Source organism: Myotis daubentonii, chromosome 3, assembly GCF_963259705.1.
Source record: "Myotis daubentonii chromosome 3, mMyoDau2.1, whole genome shotgun sequence".
Taxonomy (NCBI): Eukaryota; Metazoa; Chordata; class Mammalia; order Chiroptera; family Vespertilionidae; genus Myotis; species Myotis daubentonii.
Window position 1 is genome coordinate 151,076,948 of NC_081842.1, and position 24,296 is coordinate 151,101,243.

The 24,296-nt window shown below is 42.3% G+C and overlaps 1 protein-coding gene and 1 long non-coding RNA gene across 5 annotated transcripts in view; one reads left to right on the forward strand and one right to left on the reverse strand.

Moving 5' to 3' along the window:
• The window catches only part of ZNF326 (zinc finger protein 326), a 43,981-nt gene extending 43,767 nt beyond the window's left edge, over positions 1-214 (reverse strand). For 3 of the 4 annotated variants that reach the window (XM_059688888.1, XM_059688887.1, XM_059688885.1), the window contains exon 1: positions 47-213. In XM_059688888.1, coding sequence (XP_059544871.1) covers positions 47-62 — 16 coding nt within the window. In that variant the 5' untranslated portion in view covers positions 63-213. Of the gene's footprint in view, positions 1-46 lie in introns of all 4 variants that reach the window. The other variant, XM_059688886.1, reaches the window with a different exon arrangement.
• Positions 1-24,296, forward strand: part of LOC132230827 (uncharacterized) — a 36,537-nt gene that overhangs the window by 704 nt on the left and 11,537 nt on the right. The gene's annotated exons all lie outside the window — the stretch shown is intronic.

Genomic DNA, 24,296 nt, shown 5'->3' on the forward strand with positions numbered 1-24,296 from the left:
CACCCCTCCTCCCGCCGACCGCGGCCACCCAGGGGCGGGCGCTCACCGTCCTCGAAGTCCATGGCGGAGACTCCGGGCCGAGCGGCTCGGCGGCGCGGGGCTGAGTTGGGGCCGGCAACGAGCGTCGGGGACCCGCGTTTCCACACGAGCCGTTCGCGCGACCGAGAGCGACGCTACCGGCCCGGGAGCCGCAGGCCACAGCGAGGTTGGGGGTGGGGCCAGCCGGCGCTGCCAGTCGCCCTAGTGCGGCCTACGATTGGTTGGCGCGGACTAGTGGGCGGGACCTCGAGTGGGGGCGGGAAGCAGGTCCGCTGTCAAGCTCCCAGGTGCTGACCCTCTTGGAGCCGCGAGGGGGAGGGTAGGTTAAATAAAAAACAAAAAAAACCGGGAGCGCTGAAGCCTGGTGAGGGTCGCGGGAAAGCGGGCTAGGTGTTCTGGAAGGTAGGGCTGCGGACCGCCATGTTTGATCCTGGCAAAAAAGAAAGGATCTGCTTGGAATACCTTCCTCCTGCCCGAACTAATAAACCACGTGCCGATCTTTTGCTTTTTATTGGCTGGTCAGGAAATGTTGAAGTACTTGGAGTTTCTGCCCTGAAGACACATAAGTCCGAGACTTTTTTTTTTTTTTTTTTAGAGAACTCTGTATGCAAAGAACAGGTTGCTAAATAGGGAACAATATGGAAATGATTGAAGACGGGCTGTGCCCTGACCGGTTTGGCTCGGTGGGTAGAGCGTGGGCCTGCGGACTGGGGGGTCCCAAGTTCGATTCCGGCCAGGGGCATGTACCTTGGTTGCAGGCACATCCCCAGTGGGAGGTGTGCAAGAGGCAGCTGATCGATGTTCCTCTCTCATTGATGTTTCTGGATCTCTGTCCCTCTCCCTTCCGCTCTGTGAAAAATCAATAAAATATATTTAAAAAAAAAAAAAAAAAAAAGACGGGCTGTTATCAAGTTCTGAGTTTTAAGGTGCAAAATAAAAGTGTACAAGTTCACAGACAGGGAAGATTTGTGGCAGTGGTGTCCAGAACTTAAAGGATAACCACGTGCAAACACACTCAAATATTGGCATTGAATCACTGCCACCTTGCAAATAGTGTTAGAAGCAGTGGGCAGTTTTTCACCCATAGGACAATATGGAAAAACTCAGCTGTTTGATCATTCACACCATGAGCAGCTTGAGCTCCCGGTTAAAATTTTATTTTTATTTTTTGCATAGAGCAAATGGTGTCAACATTGAATTGATCACAGGATAGGAAACCATGAATCAAACCATTTGCTCATCATCCGTGTCCAACCAGTCGCTGGGGCCAAGTTCCAAGAAGGCAGTCTCTGGAAATAGGACTGGAGGAAAAACAGATAACTATGTGCACTACTGTTGCCCCAAATATGGGCAGGGCATTGTTTATCACTTTCCTTCGGCACCCTGATTTATTCACTGAGCACTCCACCCTTTCCTTGTGTTTTTTTCCCCCCTCCTATACCTGTTTTCTATTCACCTAAGCTGAACTCCTAATTTCCCTCTTCAAACCTGCTCATCCTCCTTTACTCTTTCATCTGTTAGTGGCATGGTGAGCAACCACCCACTAATCCCAGCCAGAAAGAAGCCTGCAACTCATCTAGTCAAGACTCAGCCCTCCCACACCTTCCCATACCTAATCCAATACTGAGGTCTTTCATCTGCTTATTGCCTCATGAGATGTCTTAAACTCCTCTCCATCCCCACTGCCACTACCTGAGTTAGGCTCTCATTTCTCTCCAGAACTATTGCTGCAGCTGCCTAATTAATTTCTCTGTCCTTTGACCTTTACGTTCCCAAGCTCCTCGGGGCTGTAGTGATCTAAACGCAGACCTGAGCATGTCCCCGTGTGTCTCTGCCATGGATTAGGTGGAGACAAAGCTTGTTAACCTAGAGCACACCCAGCAGGATCTGGCCACTGCCTGACCTGCCATCTTTCTACATTTCTCCCTCCCCCTCTCTCCCATACCCTCCGGCTTGGTCAAGAAGGTAAACTACTTGCAGTTCCCAAACCCTGTACTTTTTATCACCACTGAACTTTTACTTACGTTGTTCCCTCTGTTTGGAACACTACCTGGGTAAGCGCACTCCTCTTCAAAACTCAACTCAGGCTTTACACCCCTAAGAAATATTTCCCGGGCTCATCCCCACCTCCTAGACCAGTACTTCTCTCAAATGTTAATGTGCGCATGATTCATCTAGGGATCTCGTTAAAACTCAGGTTCACATTCAGTCAGTCTGGGTTGGAGCCAGAGAGTCTGCATTTCTCACAAGTTTCTGGAAGATGCTGCTGCTGGTAGCCTACCATACTTGGAGCAGCAAGGCCCTGGGCTAGATTGAAAGCCCCTCCTCTGAGTTCCCCGGACTGACCTCTGTTATAACACTATGTCCCTGCGTTAAATATCTGCTTGGCTTTATGTGTCTCCACACAAAAAGCTCTTTGAGATTAGAACCAAGTCTTCTTTTTATCCTAAGTGCCAAGTGCATATGTGAAACGGAGCTTTTCCTGACATTTTTAACTTTCATATTCTTGTTACCTCCCCCACCCTGATTTACCTTCTGGTAAAGGAATGAATTTGTAACCTGAGATCTTTCAGACTTGGAATGACTGGGAAGGAATAAGTGCTGGGTCACTTTGCATTTGTGTGTCATGTGCATGCACACATGTGTATGGGTGTGCACACACACACACACACACACACACACACACACACACACCTTTCTTCCCTGAAAGAGAAACCTACCAGACAAATACTGCTGACTCCAAAAGAAACCTGGGCTTGGCACAAATGCAGGGAGAGCCAGAATATACGGGTCACTCCTCCCCTTCCTGTTTTCCATACAGGAAGTGTTTTTTACAGAGACAACTTTATTGAACAAATATTGATTGAGCACCAACTATGTGCCAAACATAGCTTCCTTACTTCATTGTTATCTCTTTCATATCCTCCTCCACCCCAGAATCTAGCCAGGCTACCTGGCCTGTTCCCACGTGTTAGGCTCAGATTTTTATCCTGAGGAGCCAATGTTTTGTACAAATTCTCATGCCATTTTGTCTTCCATATATTTTGTAGTAAGTGACAGGTTAGTAAATGCCATACCAGTGAAGTCCTTTGGAAAAAAGAAGAGAACAAGAATTTTGAAGTGCAGAGGTATAAAGGGTGTGTGGGCTGAGGCTAAGGAAAGACTGAAGGAAGAGGGAGGAAATGAGAGGTTACACCTGGGACCTGACCCTGAGGAAGTTGTCAGAGAAGTCCCACCATCCCATTTCCAGAACCTGAGATCTAGATGAGCGGACTCCCTGAAGGCCCAGAGACCTTTGCTTCTCATCTCCTAACCCCAGCCTTCATACCTTCTGCTCCATCTACACAGGACCATCTGCTGTTCCCTGAATAAGCCATGTATTTTCACATTCCTATGCCTTTACTCATCTTGTTCTCTCTGCTCCTATTGTTACCTCTCCTCCTCTGCCATTCTTCAGGGTTTATTGTCAATGTTGCCTCTTTTTAAACCTCTCCCCAAGCTCTTAGTCAGAATCCCCTTCCCTCTATGTTACCCTAATAGCGGTTATCACCGTTGGATTCTTGTTATAATTCGTGAGTTTGTAATATCTTTGTCTACTCCTTGTTTGTACTCCTTGGATGTGGAGAGCCTTCTTTTTACCCCTTTATGTGGCCTGTATGTAGCACGTTGTCACTATGTATTAAGGGGAAAGAGCATTAGCCAAATCGCCAATAAAGAAAAGACTTACTGAGGCTGAAATTGGGTTCCGGGAGCTTCAGCTGCAGAAAACCTCAGCATCCTATAATTATGCTGTAGGTAAGTGACGGTGGGGTTACAGAGAGGAGTTCTAATTCCACAGGGCTTTCCCGATTTGCTCCAAATAATTCTTCCCCCTCACGTTCTTTAGGGAATTCATAAATGCTTAGAGAGGGAAGTCAAGAACGAAGAATTACTCATTTATAGCAAAGCAGAGAAAGTGAACATAAAGTAATTCCTACAGAAACCTCTGAGGACTTATCAAGAGAGAGCTGGTTACAAAGCCAGTTCTCTGGGAATCTGCTGACAACAGCTGGTGTGACAGTGCTGATGGATGTTTTATACATAAGGGAAGATGTCTCTCTCTGCTTTGAATATACAACTTCAAAAAGATGCCAGTGTCTCTGAAAGCTAAAAGGAACAGCCATTAAAATAATAACTAGCCTTTACTAAGTCTCTATTAAGTCCTAGCCTTTATTAACAAATGTTCAAAAGCTCTTTATATGTATTAACTCTTTTTTTTCCTGCCCAACAAACCCATGACGTAGGCACTGCTATCATCCCCACTTGAATGATTAGGAAACTGAGATCCAGAGAGGTACAGTTACTTGCCCAAGTTCACACAGCTAAAGAAAGAGTAGAGCCAAGATTGAAACCCAGGCAGCCTGGATCCAGAGCCCAGGCTTGTATCTCTGTCATTCTGAAATGCCTACTGTGCTCTACTGAGCAGCTACTGGGGTGCCAGAAATTTTCATAGACACTCCACATTTCTAATTCTTACCAAAAGAATTAAACCCTAACCAGTTTGTCTCAGTGGATAGAGCGTCAGCCTGTGGACTGAAGGGTCCCAGGTTCAATTCCGCTCAAGAGCATGTACCTTGGTTGCAGGCACATCCCCAGTAGGGGGTGTGCAGGAGGCAGCTGATCGATATTTCTCGCTCATCAATGTTTCTAACTCTCTATCCCTCTCCCTTCCTCTCTGTAAAAAATCAATAAAATATATCTTTTTTTAAAAAAAGAATTAGGTTACATGGTTTTCCAAATGAATAAAATTAAAGAGGAAGGTAAGTTACTAATCCAAGACCACACAGTCAGTAATTGCTGGTTCCATATGCATGGTAAACAGTTGATAGCCATGCTTAGGTTTTTGGTGTATGGAACCAATCTTGGAAACCCAATATTATCATCAGGGCCTCAGGTTAAAAAAAAATGACTTACTAATCTACAGATCATCTTGCATAATTGTACATACTGTAGCCAAGGAGACTGTATACCAAAAGGAGTGGCCATGAATGCTTCAGAGAATCCCCATTTTTTTGTCCTGTGGTTTAGGCCTTCCTCAGATTAGAAAAACTTGACTAGTGTTATATGCATTTCCTTTCCAGAGGAGCAAGGTAAAATTCCAATGCTAAGGTGCTTTCAGAATGTCAGAGCTACCTTCCGTTCTTGGGTATACCTTATATAAAGTCCTGCACATTTCTAGGAAGTTAGATTTACTCCCTTTATGGGGCTCAGTTAAACATCTGATTTATTGCCACTCATTTTATTTCACTAATGCATTATAGTCCATCCTATATTTTAATTTACTAAGCAAATTGAAAGCAAGCTGTCTGAGACATCTGTCAAGCCCACGGAATCGATTTGGTGGTTCTGCTATGCTGGGAAGGTGTCCCTTTTCTTCTTGGCTCTGTCACATGTGTCTCTCCCCGAGCTGCACACTTATTGAAGAGGATGATTTTCCTAGATAGAGGAGGACAAGGATCTATAGGGAATCAAGTTCTTCCGCTGGAATATCCACCGCTTGTGTAGTAGGTTGTCTCACCTCGCTGTGTCTCTCCATGGAGATTTCGTTTTTGTGCCTTCAGCCCCCTAGCACGATACTACACGCATGGTAGACTCTTTAAAATGTTTGTTGAATGAATAAAAGGAAACAGACTCAGAGTTGTCTCCTGTATTTATTTTTAAAATATAATTTTATTCATCTCAGAGAGGAAGGGAGAGAGATAGAAACATCAATGATGAGAGAGAATCATTGATCAGCTGCCTCCTGCATGCCCCCTACTGGGGCATGGAGCCCACAACCAAGGCATGTGCCCTTGACCGGAATAGAACCCGGAATCCTTCAGTCCGCAGGCCGACGCTCTCATTGAGCCAAACCAGCTAGGGCTGTGTTCTGTATTTCGATAGCTTCAATTCTACATTAACGCAACACATATAAGTAAAAATACAAATACACAAAATTAAAACATGCACACATACCATCTAACCCAGCGTTCGCCAACCTTTTGGACCTCACAGACCACCAGTGCTCTGCAGACCACCAGTTGGCCACCGCTGAATTCTAATCCTTTTATTTAGAGTCCTTATACACTACATATACTATTCACAGAGAAAAAGGCACAGTCCTAGTATAGCCAGTAGAGGGCACCACACACCAAATGTAGATACAATTTCACTGCAGAAATGGAGCACATGTTCCAGTCCTGCTGGTCTAAGTATTCTACATGGACGCGGGGTAGAGAATATTCCCGTGAGCCAGTGCTCTGCAGGTACCTGAATTTCTTTTTTGGTTCAACTGTGGGCATAAGTTTTCCTGGTTGCTTCATTTCACTGGATTTCAATTTTAGAGATGACTATTAAAGTGTGAAACAATGGAAAATGCTTACTAAACTTGAAATACAAGATACAAAATTGTATATGGAACCTGATCATTGCTATGTCAATAATCTTTTTTTTTTAAATATATTTTATTGATTTTTTACAGAGAGGAAAGGAGAGGGATAGAGAGTTAGAAACATCGATGAGAGAGAAACATTGATCAGCTGCCTCCTGCACACTCCCCACTGGGGATGTGCCCGCAACCAAGATACATGCCCTTGACCGGAATCGAACCTGGGACCTTTCAGTCCATAGGCCGACGCTCTATCCAGTGAGCCAAACTGGCTAGGGCTCTTTTTTATTTTTTTTTAAATATGTTTTATTGATTTTTTACAGAGAGGAAGGGAGAAGGATAGAGAGTTAAGAAACATCGATGGGAGAGAAACATCGATCAGCTGCCTCCTGCACACCTCCCACTGGGGATGTGCCCGCAACCAAGGTACATGCCCTTGACCGGAATCGAACCTGGGACCTTTCAGTCCACAGGCCGACGCTCTATCCACTGAGCCAAACCGGTTAGGGCAATAATCTTTTTTAAAAGACAAAGCATATCTCAGATAAGAAAGAGCTAAAGGAGGTCATAGCTACCAAGTCAACAATACAAGAAATATTAAAGGGACATTTTTAAGAAGAAGGGGGTGAGGGGATAGGAGCAGGAGAAGGTTAAAAATATGAATAATAACATGACAATACCTACATACCCATCAATACTTACTTTAAATGTAAATGGATTATCGTATTTTTCCGTGTATAAGACACCCCCCACTTTTCCAACCCAAAATTAAGAAATCAATATTTTAAACATAAAACAGAATACATTTTTATTTAGTAATTACCACAGGTAATGTTTACATACCAGTACTATGATACTATGCAGCATATCACTTTATTCAGCTTCTGTTGCATCACTGCTCTCTTCTTAATCACTATTAGTTCTGTTGCATCACTGCTCTCTTCTTAATCACTATTAGTTCCAGACATATCAATTTCTTCAACTTCTCTTGTATCACTGCTGTCTTCTGAGTCACTGTCTATATATGTGAGATCATCCTCATAAACTGGTGGCATTTTCTGAGCTAACTTTGTTCATGTTCTCATGGCCAACCCTTCTCTCCTCATGAAATTGAAGCACCATTTTGCCTTTCCTGTAAAATCAACAATGTTCATTTCACTTACAAAAATTCTTGCCTGACATTGATAAGCTTGGTTGACACACAGAAGCCACTCTGGCGCTGCTCCAAAATCCAAGTCTTAAGCCTCTGCTCCAAGTTTGCCCATTTTGCTGGTTCTCCTCTTAAGGCCTTCTTCCTTATTGGCATCTAAAGGAGTTGTTCTTCCTGTTTTCTCCACTGTCGGATCATACACTCAGTGGGAGGAGGTCCAAATTGTCTCTCTGCAGCTCTATGTCCATGCTCTTTTGCATAGCTGATTACATTCAGTTTGAATTTTGCAGAGTAAGACAATCACTTACCAGTATTTATCTTCTTATTTTTTGACATCTTTATGGGCTCAGAACGCTCAGGCCCCTGTTGCATCTGCACACTCTCCAACTCCATCTCCAAATATGGCATCAGCTGACATCAGTAACAATAAGGCTCCTGATTGGAGGAAGCCTGTTTGACAAGGTATGGGCAGGTACGCACTCATGCAGCTCCCTCCTCAGCTGACTTCAGTGTATAAGAGGCCCCTCGAATTTCAGTCTAACAATTTTAGGAAAAAAATAGCATCTTATGCACAGAAAAATATGGTTCTTTTATAATGTAAAAAATATATTTGATACAAAACAAGATGTAATATTATTAACAATCAGTATTTATAAAAAGTTCTCTCTATCCAAATATTGTATTCATTCTCTTTGTAGATATAGTTTTGTTGGGGCAGGGGAAGGAGTCTCTATTGGCCATGTAAGTCAGGAGTTCTCAAGCCTACTTCTACTCTAGAATCATCTAGGGCACTTTTTAAATTAAGTTTATTGGGGTGACATTGGTTAGTAACATTATATAAGTGTCAAGTAAACAATTCTAAAATATATCATCTGTATACTGCATTATGTGCTCACCACCCAAAGTCTAGTCTCCCTCTGTCACCATAAAGTTGACTCCGTTTATTATCTTCATCCTCTCTCCACCCCCATCCCTTCTGGAAGGCCTCACTCTGGGGATTCTGATTTAATAATGAACCTAAAACTGTTAACAATGTTTAGCTCTTTTCAAGATACTTACAAGACATGCTATTAAGCCGAAACCGGTTTGGCTCAGTGGATAGAGCGTCAGCCTGCGGACTGAAGGGTCCCGGGTTCGATTCCGGTCAAGGGCATGTACCTGGGTTGCGGGCATATCCCCAGTAGGAGATGTGCAGGAGGCAGCTGATCGATGTTTCTCTCTCATCGATGTTTCTAACTCTCTATCTCTCTCCCTTCCTCTCTGTAAAAAATCAATAAAATATATTTTTTAAAAAAAAAGACATGCTATTAAAATAATTCTCTTCTGTCTCAGTAAATTGTATGTCTTGAGAAGATTTGGAGTCTAGAGGGGTCGGAGGGAAGTTTTGGAGACTGATAATCACACATTAACCGATCAATCCTTGTGCAGGAAGTAAGATTACAGCTACACCCTGAGTCAGGGCTGGTCCAGACACATGAGCATCTTCCAGCTCTAAACGCTGGATGGGTTCCAATACTGCCTCTAACTACCCTGCAGCCCTTGGGAGGTAATTAGCTAATGAGAGTAAAGGGCTTTTAAACTAAAACATGCTGTATAAATGCTAAACACAGGAAACACACAGAGGATTGCACTGACTGCCAGTACTTTTCAGCCAGAGACAGTTGATTCATCTTTCAGCCAATTTCGCTTTTGCAACTGAAATCTTCCTAATCTTTATTCCAAGGGAACAAAGAGTTCTTTTTTAAAAATGTGTTTTCCACAAACCAAAGACCTAAGAAGATTATCCCTTTATCAGAAATGAGGTTCCTGCCTCAACAAAAGTGTTTTGTGCTAATGAAGTTTCAGGCGGTTGGCTGGTTGGCTTGAGTCACGGAAGGCAGGTGCTACGTAAACTGGGCCATCCTCGGTAGCCCAGTATGAGTCCTAGAACCACTCTGCACATCACGTGGTTTTAAAGCAGATGATGTGTGCACAGGGCAGCAAATCAAGTAGTAGAAAAGAACTTCCAAGGATAAGCGCCAGCCTTCCCCTCCTCGCTCTGCTCTGGTTCCCTCTGCAGAGGAAAACTCTGGTGTTATCCAGGGGGAGGTGATTTGTGGTTGACAACCTCACTCTATCTCTCTCTTCTGGGATTAACAACTGTAGTCAATATCAGCTGATTCCACTCTATGAAAATGAGCAGTCATCTCAAACTACCTTCTTCTTCCCAATGTTTAACAGCAACGATGGTGTTTTATTTCCTCTATTGGGACTAAACCTTTATATTTTTAAATGACGACTCAAATTTCTATTTAGTAGAGTATCGGTGGATTTCCTATTCTTTAAAATGGGGGTGTTGGTCCTCTTTTCCATTCCTCGACTTTTCCTCTTCCTTTTACTTTTGTCAGCGACATTTTACCACTAGCAAAATTGTTAATGTTTACACTCTATACTGCAAATGCATAAAAAATGCTTTCCCACTTATATACAGGCTGACTTTAGAGTTTAAAAGCCTATATACTCCCTCCAAACAGTACAGCTTAAAAAAGCAGGGGTTGGGGATTGGGGGTTAGGGGCTGGCTTTATATTTACATTTACTGGTAAATACTACTCCAGTCAGGTTATCAAGGTCCACATGGTAAGTCATGCAGACAGTATGTAGCCTTGACTTGAGGTGACAAAATGGCATTTTACCTTCGTGGTCTTTCCTACAAAACCCATAACCCCAGTCTAATCATAACAAAAACATCAGACAAATCCCAAACGATAAGGTATTCTACAGAATACCTTATCAGTATTCTTCGAACCTGTCAAGGGCATCAAAAACAAGGAAAGTCTAAGAAACAGTTGCAGTTAAAAAGAGCCTAAGGAGACAGAATGATTAAATGTAATGTGGTGTCCTGGATGAGATCTTGGAATAGAAGAAGATCGGTAAAAACTGAAAAAAAAATCTGAGTATGAAGTATGGACTTCAGTTAACGATAATATATCAATACTCGATCATGAATCATAACAAGTGAACGATACTTATGTAAGATACAATAATAAGGGACCTCTGTAATATCTTTACAATTTTTCTGTAAATCTAAAACTGTTCTAGAAATAAAGTTTATTAAAATAAAAAAATGGAAATAAGCCAATATACCACATATACTTTATTATGATCCATACAAACAATGCCCAATGTTAATATGCCAGGATGTTATAACCTCTGGGTCTCAGAAATGAGGTCAAAGTCAAATGGACTGCCTTTTCTTACGCTATTAACAGTTTATATTCATGCTGTAGTTGGCTTTGTGTGTGGTCTATGACTTCATCGTTCAGAATTTGTTTTTTCTTAAGGTTCTAATCATTATTTTATCTTGTGTATTCTAATCTGTGACATTTTCTGCCCAATTGAACCATTAATCCCACCCCTTTAACTTTTGATCTTTTAGAAATTTGTTGCATCTCTAGTCATTGGTTTCTACCTCTTCCCTTCCCATTACACACTTTTGTTTTGTACTTGTTTACTTGTATTTCAAGTGGAGTCATGGGGGGAGAGGGAGGAGGTAAGAATCTCTCCTGTCTTGAAAGAGAAGTGTACTTCACCTTTCCACACCAACCCTCAGTAAGACTGGACTAGCTGAAATCTGGCTTAAAGGAAGAAAAGGTCTATGGAGTCATACTCTGACCAGTATGTAGTCCTTAAGGAAAAATAAGCAGTCCTTAGTATGATCATTCAGTGGCCTTACTGCCACCACATATTTCTCGAAGCACATTATTCTGATCAATCCAATCCTTTTATACTTGTTTTCAAAGAAACACATGACTAGGAAAATGAGTTGTTATAAAAGGAAGGTTAATGGATCTTTATTAACAGACGCCTACTAAAAGCACATGCTGCTTCTTACTGTCTTGGAAGCAGCAAGCAGCATTAAATGAATCAGACAGGAGTCATAGTTGTCAAGACTCGAAAGGCATTCCCACATCATCTAGCTCTAATCCAAATCCCCGACTTTTCCACAGGAGGACAAGAAGGCCTAATGAAGTGAAGGTATTTATCCAAGATCACTCAGCTGTTAAGTGGACGCACTAAGATTAGAAAATGAGTAAAGTTAACCCAAGGAGCTTTCTGACACTCATCTCATCCTGAGTCTCGAATATTGCTTTTTTCTCTTGCTTCTCTACATTCTTCTCACTTGCAATGACATCCTTTTCAGGAGCTCTAAAAAGAGGTATAGAGAGAAGGGCCAGATGAGGTAAGAGAAGAGGGCTGTACCTGGTAAGGGGCCTGTCCCTGCTTTTCCCAGGGATCTACTTGCCCTGGCTGGGATCAGTGGACAAAACTCACAAGCCCACCGTAGGTGGAGTGGCTCAGTTGGTTCAGCATCCTCTCATGCACGGCAGGTCTCCGGTTTGATTCCCGGTGGGGCACATATCCAGGTTGCGGGTTTGACCCCTGGACAAGGGTTGGCGTTACTGTCTCTCATCAATGTTCCTCTCTCTCTCTCTCTCTCTCTTATCAATAAAAACTTTATTTTAAACTCACAATCTCTGGCCTTCCCCCTTTACTCCTCCCATTACCCCACACCTGCCTGGGAGAGGGAGAACGCAGATGGCATGGTCTGGCTCTAGTGGTTTTTGACAAAATACATGCCCTGACCCCAGGAATTTATGGCCACTCTTACAGGAGGTAGTAGATGTTTCTGTTTACATAGTACATTGTTGTCCCCAAAGTTTTCTCATCGCCTAAATATGCTTGCCAATACAAATTACTAAAGAAAGGCCATAATTTTATGATGTTTTGTTCGGTAGTTAATATGAGGCAAAATGAATTTTTCCATACCCTTTCATTTCTTTGTCGTTTGTTGCTCAGGAAACTAGAGAGGAGAAAGAAGAAAATATTCACAGTACATATGACTGTTTATTTAATTTTCAAAGCACAGAGTGATAAGGAAGAGGTCCTACTCCATGTTTTGCAATTGGTTATAGAAACCGTTAGAATACCTCTGGAGGATGTCACTGGCCTAATAACAAAGCCATATTCGACCTTCAAAATCTGTGGCACTGATGTGCTATAGCCGTCCCTCTGAATCCCATGTTGAAAACGCACCGCCCCTTCCTAGGAGCCAGCTCTGCGATGCACTGAGACCTCCCCCCTGCACGCCTCCTCTAATTCCCATCAATTTATCTGAAAATGAAGGACAGCTGTGACTCAGCAAAATGTCTTATTATTTAGAAGGGACAGCCCTAGTCTCCCTTAGCAACTTCTCTTTGTCCTTCCCGATTTTTGTCTTTGGAACTACACCTTGCCAGAGAGTTAGAAGTTTCAATACTAGAAACTTCTAATTTTTTATTTAAGGATATTGGCAAATGTGAGTTTAAAAATGAAGTCTCTATACTGGAAAAAAATATTAAGACTAAAATGAATATTAGAAAATCTCACAACGCTTTACCCTCAAAGCCAACAAATGCCTATAAGTAAGGATGACAAGACAGCCATTTAAAAGCGAATTGAGAATAAAGACTCTGGTTGAGATGCACTAGCTGGCTATTATAAACCATGGAACATGCTGTAAATAGATGTTAAGTATTGGTGTTGAAAATATTGGGGGACATGTTGGGAAATGAGAATAAGGATTGGGTAGTAAATAATCTTAGGGTGCAACAATTTAGTTACATGGCTAGGTTAATTGAGTCATTGACATATAATATATTTTAATGCACCAAAGGAAACTTGCAGAATGAGTGAAATGTGGGTTGTAGTTAAAGCATATAGGCACATATACTCCTGGGCTTAGATTCTAGCTCTGGAGTAAGTTGAGTGAACTTGAACAGTGTTTGTTTTTTATAAAGTGGGGATAACAATGGTGACAAGTCATAGGTACTTGTTGTGAGGATTAGATAAATTAAGCCATTTAGCACAGTGCCTGACACATAGTAAGCACTCAATATATGTTTTCACTATTACTCTTAACAAACCTTTGTCGATTACTCATTTAGGAAAAAATGTTCTGATGTAAATGGTGAGGAGAGATCTGATATATTTCTTTTTTTTCCTACATTTCCCAATTGAGTCAATTTTTTAAAAAGGGTTTAAGATGACATTTAAATTTCAGAGTCACTGCATGAGGACACATAAGTATAAAACATTCTGTTACCTAAGGCAATAAGAAAAAAGGGTATTTTGATTAATCCAATACTCTAACATACAGTTGACAATTTCTAAGGAATTGAAATATTGTATGCACTCAATGCAAAAACTACACTAAGCACTATTTAATCTTTCTCTTCTTTTCTTTTGATGTTTAAAAAATAATTCATGGACTTTATTAAAATTAGAAAACATTTGCTCTGTGGAAAACCATTAAGAAAATAAAAAGACACTATACAGGTTGGGTGAAAATATTTGCAATGCACACATCTGACGAAGCATTTGTATCTAGAATATATAGAGAGCTCTTATAATGCGGTAATAAGAACACAACCTAATTTTTTTAAATGGGCAACGTATTTTAATAGATACATCATAAAATAAGATTTACCAATAGCCAAAAGCTCATGAAGAGGTGTTCAAAACCATCACTCATCAGGGAAATACAGATTAAAGCCATAATGATAAACTATTATGCATCTAATAGAATGGCTAAAAATTAGAAAAACTAACAAGTCAAGTATTGGTGAAATATGGAGTAGTAGCTGAAACTCGACCACACTTCTAGTGGGAATGTAAAATGGTATGACCACTTTGGAAAACAGTTTGACAGTTTCTTATAAAGTTCAGACCTAAGGGAAATGAAAACATGTATCTACAGAAAGACTTCTAAATAAGTGTTCATAGCAACTTTATTCATAATAGCCAAAAACTAGAAACACTCCACATGTTCGTCCACAAGTGCATAGATGAACATGTGGAGTGGTACCTCCATGCAATGGAATACCACTTAGCAATAAAGAGAAATGAACCATCAATCCAGGCACCTACTTGGATGAATATCCAAAACATTATGATAAGTGAAAGAAGCCATTCTCAAAAAAGTATATACTATATAATTCCACTTACCTGAAATTCTAGAAAATGTAAACTAACCTACAGTAGCAGGTTAGTTGCCTGGGGCCTGGGTGGGTGATTATAAAGGGAAAGGAGGACATGTTTTGAGGTGATGAAAAGGTTCTATTGTTTACTGTGGTATCACGTGGCTGGATTCTTTTGTCAAAACTAGAATTTTATACTTTTAACGAGTTCAGTTTATTGTATATAAACTATATTTCAATGAAGTTAATTGTATAAAGAAGCAAGAATACAGTTTATCTATTAAAAATCAGAGAACTTTTAAAATGTCATTGCAAAATTATTTATAATAGCAAAGAATAGAAACAGCTTAAATATTCATTAATAGATATTTAATAAAATCAATTATGATGAATCTGTGCTGTAGAACACTGAGCAGCCATTAAAAATGTTGAGGTAGCCCCTGGCCAGTGTTGCTCAGTTGGTTGGGTGTCATCCCATGCACTGAAAGGTTGCTGGTTTGATTCCCAGTCAGGGCACATGCCCAGGATTCGGGCTCAATCCCCAGAAGGGAGCCTACGGGAGGCAGCCCATGGAAGTTTCATTGTCACATCGATGTTTCTCTTTCTCTCTCCATCTCCCTTTCTCTCTCTCTAAAAATCTATTTTAAAAATAAAGTAAAATAAAACAAAAAGTTGTAGTTCTACATGTTTTATACAACTGTTTATGACATGTAAAGTGAAAAGTAGGTTACTCAACAGTATACATAGTAGCATCTTATTTGCATAAATATAGTCTGTAAACTTGTGTATATTTATATTCATTTACACTAGTCTATTGAGTGTTTAACTGGGGATTAACTATGGGGTGAAACATCTACAAAGGGATTTTTTACTTTCACATTTTTCAATATTCAGCCTTTACAATAAACTAGTTTTATATGTATGACCCACAGAAACTATAGTGATACTTTCATTGGAAAAATTAAAAAGCAATTAGGGATGGCCTGGAACCTTCCAAAAGCATCATTATGAATGCCAATCATTTTGTCCTCTCCACACTGGGAAAAACTAATTAATGGGGATTTCTAGTTAAACTGGATACCAATAAATATAGATTTACTGTGTGTTAGGAAGAAAAAATTCTACTCAGATCTTCTACCAGCCAGCTAAAGAAAGCATGCCATTGTATGTATGAAAGGGAAAAATATAATGACCAAACTTGGCAAGGTAGGAGGTTTCCATCCTAATCATTTTCCCTATCTCTCTGAAAACATGAGTCAGTATCTTTTTGTCTGGGCAACAAACTCTGAGCTCTGAGACCATCTGCCCCCGGCACCCTTTATGATGACATGCTCTGAGGGCAAAGCTAAAGATCAGAGCCCTGCACCACAGCTTTCTCTGCAGATCCCCGGAATCTTCAGGAGAAGAATATTTTGACAACCCAAAATATTCAGACAAAACACCCAAGATTCCCCTTACATAATAGGCAACATCGGAGCAATCTGGAGAAACACAGCTCAGTGTAGCATTGTTCTCAGAAGAGACTTTCCAAAAAACCCATCGCCATCATGTGTCTTCTCAACTCTGCAATTAAATATTCTCATACTGCTTCCCGTAGTTCCCCAAGTCTAGACTCTATAATTATCATGACAGCTTCTCCAATGTCCTAATTACAGAGGACGAAAAGGCCTGCAAGAGGAAAGCCAGGACCCCATGACCTAAACTCAACAGCCCTATCTGCCAACGCCAGTGAGGGAATTAGCCAAATACAGGGGAGAATGAGTCATCTCTTTCCTCACTCCTCTATCTCCATTGCTTGCCCTTCCTGTATTCTTCTCAAAGGAACATATAAAAACTTTGCTTCTACTTCTCCTGCTCCCCTATTTAACCTTCCTCCCCGACCTGGCTCTGCATGGGCCTGCCTGAGCCCAGCTCAGCCAGCAGGATTCAGTAAACAGTTTTTGGTGGACCAAGACATTCTAGTTTGTGGTGTGTTTTGCAAAAATTTGTTTTTATGAATAAATTATTTTTTTCCCATATGCTTCAGTACATTTTCACGTGACCAACCAAATGTGAGCAAGCAATCTGAGCCAACCTCACCTGGAAGCAGGACCCAGGTTTCCAATACGGAACAGGAGGTCCGGTAAAGACATGTCTGCAGCCGCTCTCTCTCTCTTTCCTCCATGCTTTAAGGAGTGACCTGGGAGCTTAACAGCAAAGCCACTATGCTTGGTCCTGTGCCCCACCCTCATTCAGCTACCTCAGCAGTGAGTCAGGGAATTCCAGGGGAGCCCAGAGGCAACTCTGCCCAAGATTAGGGCCACTGTTCACACAAAGAGCTTGATATTTACAGGCAGCTGCAGGAGGCTTAGCTGGGTGCTGACATTCCCCAGTTTGGTTCTGTGGGCTGAACTGTCCAGTCCTTCTGGGGAACTCACACCCAATATCTTCTGCCTACTCTACTCACTGTCATCTCTCTCATTTTAACACTGATTTTTAAATATATATATTTAAAGAGATATATATATATATATATATATATATATATATATATATATATATATATATATATATATCTTTATTGATTTCAGAGAGGAAGGGAAATGGAGAGGGAGAAAAATAGAAACATCAATGATGAGAGAGAATCATTGATTGGCTACCTCCTGCACAATTGGGGCTCGAACCCAGGTTCCGCAACCCAGGCATGTGCCCTGACCAGGAATCGAACCGTGACCTCCTGGTTCATAGGTTGATGCTCAACCACTGAGCCACCACGGCCAGGTTCAATACTGGTTATTAAATTTCCTGTTTATTGTTCTCTTTGTCTTTAAAGAAATTTGGAAAGGTTAATAGTGAAAAGGGGGCCATAAACAGAGGGGAGGAGAGGCTCTGAATAGAAAGAAGATTCCTCTATTCTGTCACTCATTTTACACACACACACACACACACACACACCAAGACCCAGGGCTTTGTAACATCCTGTAGACTAGGACTCCTGGCTAGCTACCCCTGCTCATCCCTTAACTCAGGGCAGCAGAAGATTCCTGTCCCCACTTCCCCACCACGAACTCCCCACGGTTACGTGTTCTCTTTCTAGATGAATGGCTAGTCTTTCTGAGAAACCAAATGGGTCAAAATGGCTTGATGTTACCCCTTTCTGATAATAATAATAATAATAATAATAATAATAATAATAATATATCCCTAAGCCACTGCTCGCACCCCCTGCCAGTGCCTGGCACCAGCCCTGATTGCCCCTCAGGGCTTCTCCACCTCCCCCTGCTCCTGAGGGGCGATCGAGGCAGCAGCCACTGCTCACACCTGCTGACAGCGCCAACCCCGCTTGCAACCGCTGCTGGTGCCAGCCCCAATCGCTCCAGGCTGTCAGCAGGTGCGAGTGGGGCCAGCACCATCAGCACATGGGAGTGGCAGGGAGAACGGGGCTGCCGGTAGACAGGGGACCAAGGGCTGCGGCAGGAGGGGCTGGATGGGGGTGCGGAAGATGGACTGAGACCCATCCCTGTGCCCACCACAGCCTCGAGGCCCACAGTTCCTTTCAAGGTGCACAAATTCGTGCACTTGGCCCCTAGTCATTAGTATAATATCTAAGAGTTTACAAAGCCCTTTCACCTATAAATGATCCTGTTCAAGTCTCACCACAACCCTTGAAATAATTTTCATTATTACCCCTATTTATAGGTAATATAATAAGCAAAGAATGCATGTGATCGCATTGGGACTGAGTGTAAATGCAAGTCCCAGAGACTATGTATTCTAACACTTGTTTCTAGTATAAACTGTCCTGTCCACAGTCCCCTGGGTTAGGAAAGGTGCATTAGGCTGATGTCTGTGCATCAGTGACCACTGAGTGGACTGGAGGTGGGCAGCTGGCCTGAGGCACACTGCCCATCAGCTGGCTAATGGCTCATGAAATGCCTTAGGCAAAAAGCTCTACTCAAAGGAGCCATGTCAATGAGCAAATTCATTTGGACCAACTTTCCCTGGCATTTGGTTTGAGGAACTGGCCTGTTAACACAGAGGAAACTAGAGCAGACCCAGCATAGAAGAAAAGCAGAGATCAGAGAGATCACAGGAGTGAGATGGCATGGACCATGAGAGAGACAAAGGGAGCTGTCATTCCCCCAACAGCCTTCGGGCTCCAGTCTTACATCTGCGGTAAATCCTCTCTTTCCTAGATGGCCTCAGCGCCCCGCTGCTCCTTGAAATCAAGACAGCCTTCCCACTTTCCACTCTACAATGATCTTTGCTGACCTATCCCAAAGCAATGCCTCCTATCAGGTACCCAAAAGGAGGAGAGACGGGGCAAGCTGCTCTTCCATATCCCACGTCGGGAGGGATTCTCTGCTGCTCTCCTTTCCCCTCTGTTCACAAGTCAGGGATCTGGCCTGGCCAATGAATCGGTTCATTGCAGTCTCCCCCACTCAAATGGTGAGGCAGACAACACCCTGAACATGCCACTGAATCCAGGAGGCCTCCTGGCTCTTTGAAAATCTACTTTACAAAGCTCCAAACTTCTGAATTAGAGAGAAGGTAACCATAAGAAGGTAAACAAAGAGTTTTGATTTATAAATTCCAAGATTGTGTTCCAAGGGGAAAGATTCTTACAAACAAGAAGGCAGACATTTTCAGTAAAGAAATGCTTTTGAAATTATACTGCGGAGCCATATGATTGCCTTACAAAACCTGTTGTGCAAACACCTTTCTGTGACTACAAGATGAAAGATTTGGAGGGACAGATGCATCTGTAGGAATTTTCGATCTCAAGGAGGGACTTTCCTCAGGAGGGTATATTTTCCACCAATAGAAACATTACAAGAGGGAGAGTAATCTGACACGGGCTACCTGAAACTAGCTTTTATACTTTGCCTTTGTTTTTCTCTTCACTTCTTCCTTTTCCTTTTGTCCTTCAGCTATGATTTTTAAAAAATTAATCTGCACCATTTTTATTGTGTTCAGACAATGGGAGGAGCCACTCCCTGAATACTTCTTGCCTGTTTTAACATGAAGCACTAGAACATTAGAACAGCAAGTGTTTAAATCAGGGCACTTCAAAGGGTAGCTGGCTTTGCAACCCTGAGGACAATAGTCTAAAAACAAGTGTGACTCAGTTCAGTTTGTGGTAATACCTGGAGTTTTCCAACCAGGTATATTCTGATATGAAGCAGAATATAGGAAACAGCTGCAATTCTTCCACACCAAGGTATACATTTTTTAAAAATATTCTTTTATTGACCTCAGAGAAGAAGGGAAAGCAAGTGAGAGATAGAAACATCAATGATAAGAATCAACTACCAGGTGCCTCCTGCACACCCCCTATGGGGGATTGAGCCCCCAACTTGGGCATGTGAACTGACTGGGAATCAAACCATACTTCCTGGTTCATAAGTCAATGCCCAATCATTGAGCCACACAACCGGGCCACAAGATATAAAATTTTAAGCTCCAATTTTTTGTTACCAGAGTCATAGGACAATGAATAAATTAAAGATATATTTAGTAGCAAATAAAAACAACCAGGAGAAATAAATAATAAAAAATAGTTATGGGGTTTTAAAATACAGCATAGGGAATAGAGTCAATATTATAATAACTATGTATGGTTTCATGTGGGTACTAGAAATATCGGGGATCACTTCATAAAGTATATGACTGTCTAACCATTATGTTATACAGCTGAAATGAATATGAAATAATATTTAATGTCAACTGTAATTAAAAAACTAAAAATAATATAAAATGTGAATTTTTAAAAAAAAAACTAAGAGTGAGAGATTCAGTAGCTTATTAGAACAGTTAAATCAGGGCATAAGCAGGACCAACATGCTGCCATGAGAAAACCAGGTTCTTCCTTTAAGATTCAACATCCTTAGCCTCTCCTCCCTGTGGTGACCAGATGGCTGCTGCACTTCTAGTTCATTCATTTCGATTCAAGGCAAGTAGGAGGAAGTGGACATGAGGAAAGGGGGCAGGGGGAGTGCCAGGTGAATCTGTCCCTTTAAAGAAGTTCTTCCCCGAAGTCCACCCAGTAGTTTGTTTATTGATTACAATGGGTCACATGACTAACTATTCCAGCAAGGGATTCTGGGTAAATAAATATTTTCATTTTCTGGCTTGTATAGTACATAATGATATGGAAAAAGACTTTTGGTAAGCCAACCCCCAGTGTTGTTCAGTCACAGACTGAAGAGGAGGGGAGAGGAAGTGCCCTAAAGTCACCCACTGAGATGGGGAGCTCCCAGGCTTATCCCTTCAGAGGTAAATGCCCCCATATAGCTCATCTAGACAAGACAGTTCAGAAAAAGCTCGCTGGTTAGTGCCCACTGTTCTACCTGAACGACTTGCCTATGGCCAGGTGTTTGGGGAGAAAGAGAGGAAGGGAGACATTATCTGAACTGGAGCCAGCCTGAGTGAAGGAAGCTTTACACACTTCTTCTTGGCCAACTGCTACCTGAGTCTTCAAGTCTCAATGAGAACATCAATTCCTCCAAAAGGCCTACCTTGTTTCCTTATACTAAATTATATGCCTTTGCTAAATACTCCCAGGTAACCTGAGCATTTCTCTCATAACATCTGTGTCTCTCTTATTTGTAAGGCTTGTCTGATGTCTTCTTTTCCCACTAGACATGGAATTTCTATGAGGAAGGAGTCCATATCTGTCGTATGCACTGATATTTCCTGAGCACTTAGCACACTGTCTCGTATATAATAGTTGCTCAGTAAATTAATGGAATTAAACTGATCTGGCTCTCCTACTAAATATGTTGTGCTCCTTCATAAGTTATCACGTTTATAATTTGTTTTTCCCACTAAACTATTAGCTTTATGAAAGTAGAGAATAAGTCATTTTGATTCACTGATGTATCCCAGCATTGGTCCTGGTGCCTGGTATATAGGTATGGGTATAAATGTTGAACAAAAAATTACTTTAGTTAATTTATGTAACCTCCCTGACCCTCAAGTTCCTGATCTGCAATAATAACCCCCTAAGATTAGCATGATGATTAAATGCCTGGCATGTGTAGAACTCAATAAATGTTCATTTTTTCCCCATTGTGAACCCATCACCTGAAGGCTGGGTTTGCCATAGGGACAAAAAAGAAGAACAGGGAATTCAGGGAATTTATCTAGGATATGGCCCCAGGAATTTTAATCTGCAATTTCGTGCATCAGGCCTCTAGTCTATATATATAAAAGCCTAAGCGACCGAATGACCAGTCACTATGATGCACACTGACCACCAGAGGGCAGACACTCAATGCAGGAGCTGCCCTCTGGTTGTCAATGCGCTCCCACAGCAGAAGAGCCGCTCAGCTGACTGACCCGTCCTGCTGGTCAGCGGCCACTCACTCCCTCAGTAGTCCTGCAGGTCCAATATCTGGAGAATGGGCCAGGCACTGATGGACCAGCACCAAGGGCTCAATCCTAATAGCGCTGCCGGCCTCTTGGAAGTCGTCCTCAGGCACAGTGGCTCAGGAATAAATGATATAAAAGTGGCTGCCAGGTGGCTCCAGACAACTGGCGTGAATGTCAGTGGGATGGATCTGAATCCTGACGGGCAAGGGTGTCCCACCACCTGCCTGCCTGGAGGGCCGATTGCATCCCAGCCCACCCCCCAACTCCCTCGGGATGGGTGTCAGGTGCAGGGCTCACGGCTGGCAAGTGCCGCTGCAGTGATGTGAGCCTCTCCTGATCAGGACTGACTGGGCGTGAGCCTGCAGCAGGCCCAGCGGGGCCAGAATGAGTGGGAGTGACAGGCAGGAGCAGCAGGCGGCGTTGGACTGCCAGTTTCGGCCTGATCCCCACCCCAAGGGACCCCACCCATGCACAGATTCGTGCATCAGGCCTCTAGTATTGTAATAACTATGTATGGTGCCAGGTAGGTATTGAGAATATTGGGGAGAACACTTGTAAAGTATATGATGTCTAGCCACTACGCTGTACACCTGAAACTAATACAAAATAATATTGAGTTTAAACTGTAATTGAAAAATAAAATTTAAAAAAATTTTCAATGTATCTAAAATTGTTAGCATACCTTTTGTGGGCTGCATGCCAAATACACTTGAACCTTGAACAACACAGATTTGAACTGTGCAGTTCTACTTATACTTGGATTTTTTCCATAAATGTACATCAGCCCTCAGTAGCCCCGAGTTTTGTATCTGTGGAATTCAACAACAAAAAAACCCAGTATTTTCAATCTGCAAATGTGGAAGGCCAACTGTGTTCATTGTTCTACGCCATTCTATACTAGTATAAGAGACTTGAGCATTCTCGGATTTTGGTATCTAACGTGAGGGGTAAGGGGGTGAGGTCCTGGAACTAATCCCCTAGAGATCCCAAGGGACACCGTAGTTAAGTTTTAGAGGAGTCGAAAGTTATACTCGGAAATTCCACTGCATGGGGGTCAGCACCCCTAACCCTCGTGTTGTTCAAGAGTCAACTGTATTTATTTTCTCACCATTAAGTGGGAGGGTGACAATTACCTTTAAGTGATGGAATGTGATGAGGTAAAACTTCCCACAGCTCAGATTCATGGAGAAAATAGAAAAGCAGGATACAAAAGTGACTATGCATGGAGAGGTCACAGCTGAGTTATCAAGTAGGCTAAAATTACCTTGGTCATACTCAGTAATAGGAGGCCCCAGGCCAGCTCAGTGACTCTGCTTGTGTTTTGCGCTCAGAAAACCTGGCTTCCTGTCCCAGCTCTGCTGCTTGTCACCTCACTTCTCAGGTTCCTTATAGGTTAAATAGGATTGATAACACCTGCCCTCAGGTTTATGATGACCATGCACTGAGATGGAGGGTGGAAGACACCTGGCTCCCAGCAAGACATATGTAGTTCCTCTTCTTAGCCAGTTGAAAGCTGCTGAGCCAGCATCTGAGGAGGCAGGACTGGTAAACATGAACCTCAGTTACTTATTCGCATTTCAGCCAAGATAGGCTAGATTATGCTGAGGGTACAGTTTACCCCAACAGTGTAGCGACTTAAATTTGAAGATTTATTTCTGATTCATGCTCAAGCTGGAGGCTCTATTCCACACCATTGTCACCCTCACACTGGGCCCTGGGCCAGACACGAGCAGGAACATGGCTTGTTGAAAAAGATAAGATGGAAACAGATAAGATGGTGAAGCATCCTGACTTTTCAAGCTTCTGCTCACATTTCATTGGCCAAAGCAAGTCACATGGTGAGACCTTCAAGTGGGTGGTCAAGTACAACCGGCCATATGCCAGGAAGGAAAGGGAACAAGAGCACTGTGAACAGCCCTCACTACTACCTCAGTTGGAGCAAAGGCTTTGGAAAGATTTAATGATCTCTTTTCCCAGAGAAAGACTTGCCATGAATGAGCTTGTAGAGAATTGGAACGTTACCAAGAATATGTGTTTTTTGTCTTAATGAAATAAATTATTAGCAAATAGTGTTGCAGAGTCATCGCACTCCTTGCCAAATTTTCCGTTGCTATGCCCACTGCTGAGTGTAACTACTCTAAGTTATTTTCTGTAGTCTTCCTTATTATAGTCAAGAAGGTTGCCTCTCCGCCGCCCCCCCCTTCCTCTCTCCCAATCACATGTTGAAACCCCAAATTTCTGGCCACACCAAAAACATGGGACACTCTATTGGATACCATGCATTCGAAATGGCTAATGTTTGGATGTGCCTTTCTCACCAAGAGTTGCTTCTCTTTCCTTGGGACCCAGAAG